At 39.2% G+C, this 11,808-nt stretch overlaps 1 protein-coding gene across 2 annotated transcripts in view; it reads right to left on the bottom strand.

The window, feature by feature from the left end:
- Positions 1 to 10,913: 10,913 nt before the first annotated feature.
- DNAH8 (dynein axonemal heavy chain 8) overlaps positions 10,914 to 11,808 on the bottom strand; it is a 491,513-nt gene continuing 490,618 nt past the window's right edge. For both annotated transcript variants that reach the window (XM_016431041.2, XM_016431044.2), the window contains one exon: positions 10,914 to 11,638. In XM_016431041.2, coding sequence (XP_016286527.1) covers positions 11,351 to 11,638 — 288 coding nt within the window. In that variant the 3' untranslated portion in view covers positions 10,914 to 11,350. The remainder of the gene's footprint in view (positions 11,639 to 11,808) is intronic.

The raw sequence follows: 11,808 nt of genomic DNA, 5'->3' as shown, positions 1-11,808 counted from the left end.
AGCATTCTGTCCACTGTGCCACCTAGTTTCTAAAGAAGGATGGATATGGAGATACATTAAGAAAAGATGACTGAGGAAGAAGATTTAGAGCTGGAAAATACCTCAAAGGTAATCTGTTCTACTCTCACCATTTTACAGATGAAGAAATGGAGGCTTAGAGAGGAAAGGGAACTTTCTGAAGATCACACAGGCAGTAAGTTGTAGAGTTGGAGTTTGAACCTGGGTTTTCTGAGAGCAAAACCAGGGCTCTTTCCACTGCATTATGAATGAGTTACCTTCCTAGACAGTAATGAGAGGTAGACAATAGAGGGCAAATGAATCTGTTTCATAGTAGAAGAGAACAAATCAGTAGAGGTATCATGGAATCGGGGGAAGCCCATTGGGTTTTAAGTCAGAAAACCCAAGGTTCAAATCTTGACTTTTTCTGTTTGTAACTGCTTAAATTTGGGAAAGTTACTTCCTCTTTCTTCATCTCTCTCTGATCCTTGATTTCCTCATTTACAAAATGAGGATTACACTGTTTATTTCCCAGAGTTGTCATAAAGGAAAAGTAACAAACATTTATTAACTGTGCTAAGCTCTGAAAAAATTATCTCATTTGAGCCTTACAACAATTTTGGGAGGTAGGTGCTAGTATTATTCCCATTTTACAGTTGAGAAAACTGAGGCAAACAAGGGTTAGGGGAATTTCTCAGGGTCACATGCTTTAAAAATGTCTGAGATTGGCTTTTGTTTTCACCTGAGATAGTAGAGTGCTCCAAAGACCCTACCAAGACTATATAGTCAGCTATTATTCTGAAATAGAATCATTCCCATTCTGATTTTTTCCCCCTTCTTGACCATGCCCAAGCCATCCCAGAGCTATAAGAGGGACTTCAAGTGACAGACCCTGACTGTGGCTCCTTTCAGAAGACCACTCAGTCTTGCCTGATCTCTAGCAAGTTTGCTTGTCCTGTGTCTCCTTGGAGAGGAGGGGGTTAATGCACCAATAAACATATATTGTCCCCCTCATCTAAGCAAAGCTCTTTACAGGCAAAGAGGAAGCATCTAGATTTCACATGTCTGGAAAACAAATGAAAAAGAAACAGCCGTCACCTGGGGATTTGCTCAATGAGTCCTTTTGACACCTCAGTTGAAGACTAGAAACCCACTGTGACCAAAATGAGAAACTCACCATACATTAACTGGAATTCTAAAATAGAAAGTTTCCTCAACCAACTAAACCCTCCGGGAAGGTGGTGGGTGGTGGTGGTTGTTGTTGGTTTGTTTTTAAACTCAGATTCTTTTACTTGGTATTTTCTCGAGATGTTCCTTTCTTCTTACTCTGCTGGCTTCCTCAGTAACTGTCTCAGTGTAATAAGTTTTCTCTCTCTGTGTTTTAAATGAACCCTTACTTTCCCCTCATAGTACTGGTTCTAAAACAGAAGGGCTAGGCAATTGGGGTTAAGTGACTTTCCCAGAGAGACACAGAGAGCTATTAAGTGTCCATGGCTGGATATGAACTCATGAAGATGACTCCAAGTCCAAAACTTTATCCCTTTGTGTCTCTCTATTTTACAGATAAGCAAACTGAAACTGAAAGATGTTGAATGATTTATCTGGAGTCATATAGCTAGTCTGAGGAGGATTGGAACTCAGTTCTTCAGATTATTGTACATAAAGGTTTTGTATACCTTAAAGTGTCAGCTTTTGTTACTACCTTAAAGGGCAATTGTGAAGGAAGTGCTTTGTGATCCTTCAATTTCTCTAGGTGTGTGTGTGTGTGTGTGTGTGTGTGTGTGTGGTGTGTGTGTGTGTGTGTGCTTTTTAAATACGAGGAGGTGGAAATGGAGTATGGGTGGCAGAACCTCTTCTCAGGAAGATGCCTGTAGAGAATGTCCACATCTGCCATGGCCCTGATACCAGAGTGTAAGAAATTTGGCTTGGGTAACAATCATCAGAGAATCTTCAACTCCGCAGATTCCAAAGGACCCTCAAAAGACTCACAAGTCCAGGAGCCATATTTCTTTGCCTTTTCTTTGAGTATCCTTGAAAGATCCAACCGAAAAGCCAGGAGGCTCAGGGTAGGTGCCTAAGAAGGGAAGTGGGGGAAGCAGAAAGCATCAGGACCAGTGCCGGGAGTTAGAGGAGGAACAGTTAGGCTTCAGCGGCTAAGTCCATAAACATCCTTTGACAGAACAGCTTGACTTCAGATCCTAGCAATTTTAGATTATATTTGCATTCGTTGCTTTTAAAGTAGTAAAACTTTAGATTTATTTCTTCATGAACAGATGCAGAAGGGGAAAAATCAATTCCTTGTAGGCTCTGGGTTGTATGAGTTGGCTTATTTGGCATGACTTTTTTTAATCACAATGCTAAATATTCTCCATGAAATGACAAATTAATATATAAATTGACTTAGAGGCAGATAAGTCAGTCTCATTCAGGGTAATTGGAAAAAGGCAATGACCCTGGTCTTTGTACCTAGATGTGGCAGATGCCTGCTCGTTTGTATGTAAATCGATTTGTGGTTGCCCAGAAGGATGCTGGGAGGTGGAAACAATCAAGATCAGGTGCTAAAAAGAACTCCAGTTCTACTTCTGGAAAAGAACACAGAAAGAATGAAAGTGAGAAGTCCTGGTAGGAATCCAAAGTATCTTGCTTTTCCTCACTTAACTGTAGTAATTCCAGAATTTGTGGAAGATGCCATTATACAGAAGGCTCTGTAGGTAACCCTGAACTCAGAGGTACAAAAATATTTGTAGTAACTTTTTTAAAAAATAGGAATTAACTAGAAACTAAGGGATGTCCATCAATTGGGGAGTTGAGAAGTGGCTGAACAAATTATGACTTAAAAACTTAGTGGAATACTATTGTGATTTAAGAACTGATGAAAGGAATAGATTCAGAGTAGCGTGAGAAGGCTTGTATGAGCTGATGAATGAAGTGAGCAGAACCAGGAAAACAATTTATGCAACAATAACACTGTAAATGCAAAAACTTAGAAAGGTTTAAGAACTCTGGTTAATGCAATTATCAATTATAATTCCTCTCTATTCCCTTCCATTTACTTCCTTTTTCCTTCCATGGAAGGTAAGGGGTTGGGAGAGAGAGAATACATTTTTGTCAACTATAAATTTATTTAATTTAAAAAATAAATATGCCAGATATTACTACCAATTTCTTTACATCTCTCCCCTAAGAGATCAGCAGCTTTTCTTTCATCTCTGAACTTGGGCTTCTGGAAGAATGTGTAAACATTCCAGATAAGCCTTGGGAGTGTTCGGGGTTGGTGTGTAATTTTGCCCCATAGAAGAACCCTGAGTGACCACCTGTTGTCAGTTGGCATGGTGTGAGAACATGCGAGTAAATGTACCATCAGAGCAGTGTCTTCTCTGGGAGAATGAGCCCATGTTCTCAGAAGATGAAGGGTCCTCAAGGAGATCAGGATCTAGGAAAGAAAAATAGGTAGGATGGGTTTGGGATTTAAGAATGGGCTCAGAAAACATACCGGGCATCTTTGATTCTACAAACCAATCTATTCCAAGATCTATTATATATAAATTCTTTCCTGTGGTATTTGGAATGTTGATTTAGAACTGGAAAGAGGAGAAGGGAATGGGCAATTTTTAAACACCTAGTGTGTGCCAGGCACTCCGCAAAGCACTTTATAAATCTTGTCTTATTTAATCTTCCCAACAACCCTGGGAGGTTGTTGGTTGCCCTTCTTTTTTGAAGAAGACTAGTGAAATCATGAGGTTATGTCTTGATTTGTGCCTGAATTAGATTTAAGTGAGACAGAGTTGCACAAAATTGTCAAACTCATTCTCTCTTCCAGTCATGGAAGTGTAGTGGAAAGACAAAAATCAAGACAACTAATCTTGGATTGCAGTGGATAACCTTGGCTTTTTCTACCAAGCTCTAAGGGCTCTACAATGTCCGCTTCAGCTGCTTTCAGTGATGTTATTGTTCTCATCTGCAGGAGTCTTGACATGCCTATCAATTATCCTTAACTTGGTTTAGCCTGCCTGCTGAGATGACTTACCAGAGTATGGCTGCTATGCCTGCTACAGCTTCTTGGAGACACAGGGGAGAGCTGGGTGGCAGGTAGACACCAAAGGAAGAATGCAGCTCTGAAAAGGGCTCAGAAAACCCTCACACCAGAAGTTCTAGTCTTCCCTGAACACCCTATGCAGCTCACCTAGGAAGTAGATCTTTCAGTACTGCCATTTTATAGCTGAGGAAATTGAGACAAAGAAACTTGTCCAGAGTCACATAGCAGGTGAGTGTCAATGGCCAGGTTTGAACTCAAATATTCCTGACTCCAGGTCCAGTGCTTTATCCACGGCACCATCTCTAGGTTCCTGGAAGGAAATTTAAAGATAATTCATCTCCTTCACTGTACAGATCATAGAGCTGGAGCTAAAAGGAACCTAAAAAGCCTCCCCCTGTTTTACAAATGAGGAATCTGATTCTTAAGTAGGGTAAGTGACTTGCTTAGGATCACACAGCTAGGAAGTGTCTGAAGTCAGACTTGAACTCAGGAGTTGGTTCTCTATCCACTGAGCTGCCTAGCTGCCCTGAGATCCAATGCTCTTTTAAAAGTTTTTACTTATTTTGATTTTCTCTTTTCTCTCCAAAGTTCTTTCAATAACACAAGGAGGAGGAACTGGTGGGAACACCTTGGGCAATTCCAAAGATCTGGGTAAGGCAAGGACATGTGAGGCTGAAGCCCCTCATTGCTTTGACTTTTTTAGATGGAGAACAAATCAGTTAAGGAATGATTTGTGATTAAGATATTCCATAAACACAAAGAAATCTTCTTTTAAAAATATTTCAATTTTCCCCAGGAGAGAGGATGACATATAACAGGCAAAACCTCTGATGTGCTCTTTTTTAATGGCTGAACAGTTCTTAGGTTTGGAGAGGATAAAAGAGAAGATGGAACCGGCAATGCATTTTCTGTCTGACCACCAGCTTTTGGGGGATTCTTGTCATGATGGTATCCAGGTGTTCTTAGAATGGGGACAATGGGAGAGGAACAATGGAAAGGAGCCAGGGAGAAGGCAGAAGCCAGCATATTTTTGCCTCTATTACTGAACAAATGGAAAATCACTGAAGACAAATGAGAGGGACCTCAGTTTCTTGGTCACCTGATGAAATCCCCTGTTATGTACTTGATAAAAACTGTGGAATCTACAGGCAGGAAGGTCTGTATACTTGTTGGCTGGAGGCACATTCCAAAGAGACCTAAAGTTGACAGATGCAATCTTTAAGAAACTTGGAAAGTGCCAGGAAATGAGAGTCTTGACCACTTAATCTTTGTCCCAGGGCAAGTTAGGGTTTATTTTTTATTATTAGAAATGGAAAGGGAGTCAATAAGCAAACACACCTAGATAAGCTAGACAACAAGGAAAGAGTTTCTGGAGGGCAAATTAGCTGTCAAAGAGGAATTTCCACATTCCCATTGGACACCTGTTCAATGAAAATTGACTTTAGAACCAACAGATACACTGTTAAATTCTCACATCCTATATCCCCCAAAGGAAGTCACTAACACAGCTCCCAAAGGGATCAGAGCAATTATAATCTGCTCCCTTGCCCAGTTTGGGGGATAATAGAATCGGCTCACATAACACATCTGTAAAACCAATAGCTTCTAGGAGGAATCGCTGTTGAATTCAGTGTGCCCTGAGAACATTTTCATTTCTCCAGTGTTACTCAGACATGTTTATATTCACATCAGAAGGCTGCATGTAAATGAAGAATCGAGTAGTCTAGTATTTTGCTTTTCACAAAGCCAGATGCTAAGATGCATGGCTTCTCTCCATGTGTTCAAAGTACAGATGTCCCAGCTTGAAGGCAGCATAGCAAAATCCTGCAAATGTTCTGAAAAAGCCAGTAACTCAGAGAACAGCAGTTATGCTGAATGCTCTCAAGTTTCTGTTATGTGTAGGTTTGGAGAGTCTGTTCTGTCCTTCCATCCATGAACCAAAAGGTCTCCAAGATCAAAATTGAGGTCTTCCACGATTTCCTGGAAGGACGATGAATTTCCCTTTTATGTTTTCCATATAGAAGCAGGCTGGCCTTGCTGGAGAGAATTCTGGGCTTGGATTCAGGAAGAACTAGGTTCAGATATCTCTTGGACTACTCATCACCTAACCTCTGGTGCCTTGGCTAACTTCCTAAGACTTATCTCCCAAGTCACAGACAGGTGGCTGGGTTTTGCCAGGTTTTTAGACTTCATTTCTTCACAACTTTCTGTCATCCATTCATTACCAAGCACTGCCTTTCACATTTCTTACACTGAAGTTGCCTCTGCCTCAATTCATGATCCCCTATGGCCTGTCTCAGCTCTTTCCAACATTGACTACATCTGTGACTTCTACCAGTCTTCTGCCCAGTATTCTCTTCTTTGAGAACATCTCCTGGATTTTTCTGGGTACAGAAAGAAGCCTAAGAGACAGTTGTTCTCCTCAATCTGTAAGATGCCTCTAATAGCAAGCTATTGTAGCTCATTATTGGAGCTTTTCAGAAGAATTAGATGAACTAGCCAACACTGAAATAAAATTTAAACATGCCTTTTTATTTGACATGTTTTGTAGAAGGCCATGTGGCTTAACTGGATACACCTTAGGGCCAGGAGAAGGGAAAAAAAGTCAGGGGCACCAAAGGAAGTATATTTGGACTGTTGTATAACAAATCTATTTTACATAGGATGGGCCTAAAGGCACAAAACTTGAAATTATATCTGAGAATAAGTTTCACTGATTTTCTGTAAGAAAAAACCTAATAGACTCTTCAATCTCAAGAATTTAGATTGCTTTCCAAACCATCGTGCCTACTTCTATTTGATATTAAACTCTAACTTTGTATTTTTCCCAGAAAATGAAGCCACCAAATTAGTGAATGAAAAGAGGCATGTTTCTTTGCACAAGTATTAATTTAGAGGCTTCGAACCATTGAACTTTGCTGTTTTGGTAAAGTATGACATCTATTATAGAAAAAATGTTTTGAAAAAGATCATGGACATCATACAATGATGAGCCTGCTGCTTATTGGAATTCTTTCCATATATTTGTATAGCATTTAAAAAATCATAGACATAGAAATAGCAACTCCAATCTTTTTCTAAATGAGAATTACTAAAATAGTCATCCAAGGACAGCCCTGAGCAAAATTTTGAAGTGGACAGCTATTGATGATTTAAGCCACTCTAAAAGCTTAAAAAACAGACCTATGCATGATGATGCTTAAATCTATGTCTACAGTCTTGCCTTTTTCCAAACTACCATCCTGTATTTCCCACTGTTTCTTGGCCATCTCCATTTAGATATTCCTTTAGTGCCTAAATGCAATATGTCTAAAATCAAACTTTATCTTCCCCTCTAGAATAAATTGAAAAAGTCCCCTATTTCTGTGAATGATACAACCATTTGCTTAGTTATCCAGACTCAAATCTCATTCATTTGTGGTAGAAAGATCACAGATTTGGGGGGTACAAGAGGGGGGTAGTTTGGGGAGGAGTCAAAGAACTTAGTTTGAATCCTGACTCTGCTACTCACTTACCTGTGTGGCATTGGCAAGAAATTCAATCTCTTGGCCTTGACTTCCTCATCTACAAGGGAGTAGATTGGATTAAGTGACTTCTAAGTTCTTTTCCAATTCTAAGTCCTATGATCCTCTCTCCTTACTCGCTCTTCCCACATCCAATTAGTTGATTCTGTCTTTTTAATTATCTCTTATTTCTATCTCTTCCTTTCCATCCCTGCTGTCATCTTAGACACTCATTACTTCTTGCTGGAAATATCACAATTGCCTTCTTTAGAGTTCTTTTTGCTTCCAGTAACTCTGCTTTCAAATATATCTTTAGAAGTACTGCCTGGTTAATCTTAAGTATAACTTTGATAATGACAAGACCTTCAATGGTTCCTCACTATCTATTAAAGAAAAGTCAAATATCTTAGCACGACATTTCAATCTCTCCATAATCTAACTCCAGCCCAACTTTTTTTGACTTTTATCTCCCACGATTTCCTACCATACTCCCTACTGTTCAGTCAAATGGGATTACTATTTCCTCAACATTTTTACACTACACTTTCCCATCTTTGTGTCTTGATTATGTCGGTCCCTCTATCTCACTCTACCAGTCAATAAACATTTATTAAGTGCCTACTATCTCTTGAGCTTTGGGGATGCAAGAAGAGGCAAAAGGCAAAAATATTTAGTATTGTTTTTAAGGCAGGAGGGTTATTTAAAAAAAAAAGACTCTGTGGAAGGTTTCCAGAGAGGAGAACATTCCACTCATGTCCTTTTTCCATCTCCAAAAGGCTTTATTAAAATGTTCCGCCTCTCATTACCTTCTCCAGGTTGCACTCTTTTAAGTAAGGCAAATCACACCATTAGTAAAACATCAACAATTTTGTAGAGAAATCGAGCATGCTCCCAGAAGTCAAATGGACCCAAATTTGATTATTCAGATATATAGTGTATGGTCAACTATTCAGTGGCAGTTACCTGAATGCCAAACCTGCCTTCCACAGACTGGTTAGCTGTAGGACACTGAGCAAGTCACTTAACCTGTTACTTTATTTGTAGGAATGACAGATAATAGCACCTAATTTAAAGAATTGTGAGGATCAAACAAGATAATACATGTTAAGCATTTTGCAAACTTTTAACTGTTAATGTAAGCTATTATTTAAAAGGTCATTAAGTCTATGAAGAGAAAAGGCTCCTGGGACTTTTGCCTCCATATCCCAGCAGGGCCAGTTATAAATGGATTAATCCAGGACTGTTCAGAGTCCTGTCCTCTCTCTCTCTCTCTGTTTCTTTCCCCTTCCATCCTTTCTTCCATGCTGAGATCATGAGATCTCTAGAAACAGAGCTGTCTGTGAGCATTAAGCAAAAATATCTGTGGTAACTGATATGTTCCTAAAATTATACTCAAATAATTTGTTTATTAATTTCCTCTTTTTTTTAAGACACCAAGGCAAGTTTTACCACCCATGTAGCTCAGAACTGCCATAGGAGGAATTGGTGAGGTTCCCCCCCCCCCCCATTATATTTTTCACTGCCTTTTAAAAATATTGTGTTTCCCAATGATTCTCCTCTCCCCCATCTCAAATGGAACCTTAATAATGATGAAGTACGGGTAAGCAAAACACAAATGAACATATTGGCAATATTTGACAACACATACTTTAATTTTGCTCCTAGAGTCTACCACTTCTCTGCAGAGAGCAGAAAAGATGCCTCATCAACAGTTCCCCGAAGTTGCAGTTGGTCACTTTTTGACTAGTGTTCTAACATCTTCAATGCTATTTTCATTTACCCTTGAATTTTCCATTTGGCATTGGAGATGTTTGGAAATAAAATCAGGAATTCTATGGGGCCCTTCCTACAGCTACAAGCTTTTGAAGCTTGAGGTAACTAGGCCACACTTGCAGTAAAATGTAGCCGTTTTGGCCATAAGAGATGCTGAAATGAAAACTTTCAGAGGAAACTGGGAAGACCTTTATGATGCAAAGTGAACAGAACTAGGAGAATACAGTGACATCAATGTTAGATAACAAAAAAATAACTTGAAAAGTTTTTAGGACTCTGATGACAGCAATGACAAGTCATGGGTCCAAAAGAGTGAGGATGAAACACATTCCCTCCTCCTCTTTCCAGAGAATGGATGAACTTCAAATGCAGACATACATTTTTGAACTTGGCTAATGTGGGAATTTATCTCGCTAGACTATGTAGATCTGTATTGAGGTATTTTAAAACAATCTGCTCAGTGTGGTAGGGGGTTTGGAGAGGGATGAATAAAAATACTTGCTATTTGAAAAATAAATATAATAAGCAGGAATAGATCTAGGTTTTACTGGAAACTAAAAGTTGTTTTTAAAATTGCAGATGCATGCCTGGCAGTGCTGTTTCTTAGTACTGATGTGATTTAATGACTTGGCATTCTGCGATTTGCTCTGGTGGGTAAACCTTGGTGATTGCTAATGCTATCTTAGATTAAAAACAAACCTGTTTAGAAGATCATGTATAAGCACTCTCTTTTGTTTCAGGTCTGCTTGGGCTTGCTCCAGTGTCTAAAATAACACCCCCATCAAAAATCCATTCTGAGAGTCTACAGCTTTTATACAGGGTGCTGATAAAGTACATCCCTAGGCATTCACTGCTACCATTTGCATTTCGTAAACATTTTTCCAGTCTGAAAATATTTTTGTACCAATTCTGGAATTTCTCCTGGGATCTTCTTTGTACATTTCATAAGGCTCACGACATACTATCTCTTTGTTCTCTCTATTCTATTTCACACACGAAGGTAAGATGGTGAAATGGGACAGACAGTGATGGTAGGCAAAGGTTGAGTTCTTCCTTACAAGGAGCAAAGAGTGAGGGTTGTTAATGTAGCTGATATTTGGAAGAATTCTAAATGGGAAGCCAAGTGTAGGAGCTTCTTAGAATATATTTTTGCATCATAGTGTAGTTGCATGAATATTCAAAATAGGGCAGTGTTGGCTTTGTTAAACTGACATTTCCTCCAGTGAGGAATAATGGGTCACACTTAGTCCTGACTGGGCAATAGAACAAGCAGCAGCCACTTTGAAGGCTTTTATCTTGTGAGCATTCAGCATGTAACAGGTTTTCTTGGTAGGATCTATAGCTGTTGTTTGGAAATATATGTCTGGTTATGACAATGAGGGAATCTCTCAGGATAATTTGCCATTCTTAGGAACTGAAAAACACCATTGAATCAAGTTGTAATCTGCTATTTTTCCCTCTACAATCTTCTCCATCACCTCCCTAGCTATTTCTCTGAAAGGGATGGAACTATCTTAGGCTCCTAAGTACCAGTTCATGTACAGAACAGGAATGCTAAACCAGAAACCTTCAGAACCATACATTAACACAGACTGACACGCAGGTGGCATAAACAATAAATTGTTTTTATTTAAAGGAAAAATTTGTATGGGAAAAATTAATTTTGGAACTGAACAAGTCATTACCTGGTTTTTAGTTCTTTCAAGTCACTTTATAAATCCTCTAAGATAAAGACAGATTCATCTTTATAAAACTCATTATAGTAAAATGAATGCCTCCACTGATTTTTAGAAATAAAAGGATCAAAGTTAGAATCTGCATGTTGAATATTATCTCTGGAAAAAATAAGAATACAGGATGCAACCAATCAAAATGGCATTTCAAAAATGCAATAAAGAAATCCTAGAGGAGGAAACAAGCTCATTTATCATAATTCTAAATAAAAGATGCCACATTCCCTAAAGAAAATCAATAGAACTGGGGATTCGTATGGTTCAATGCCATCAGCAGGGATAGGACCTTGCTGTGGCTGGATCAGAATTTATTTGATGTCACACAAAAGAGCCACTCCTCTCAGAATCCAGTGGTCCGGGGACAGGATGGTCCTCAGGTATACCACTGTGATGAAGGTTAGGTCCGTTCTCCGAGGTTTCTTGTAAATAGGGCACACGTAGAGTTTGGGATCCTTGGGACTTGTGGAGTTAATGGCAAATATGTGCAACACTGGAAGCTGGGTGAAGAGCACTTTTGGAGTTGATTCTGTAAGTTTCCCATTCCTCCTGTCCCAGGCAGCTCCATCCAAATACAGACCATAAATGTACACTCCTTCCTGAGAGAACAAAACATGAGACTCATTCAAAAATATGTAAATGTGGGGAAATGATCATCTACTATGATAAAGAGAGCCTTTAAACTTAGGAGAAAAACAAGCTAGTGAGGGGACTAGTTTCAGAGCTATGGTGAGGCATCCTTATGCCCAAAGCAAATTCACTTGAACTA

Source organism: Monodelphis domestica, chromosome 2 (assembly GCF_027887165.1).
Source record: "Monodelphis domestica isolate mMonDom1 chromosome 2, mMonDom1.pri, whole genome shotgun sequence".
Lineage (NCBI taxonomy): Eukaryota > Metazoa > Chordata > Mammalia > Didelphimorphia > Didelphidae > Monodelphis > Monodelphis domestica.
The sequence above is the reverse complement of the archived record's forward strand: the minus strand, read 5'-3'. Positions and strand labels throughout refer to the sequence as shown.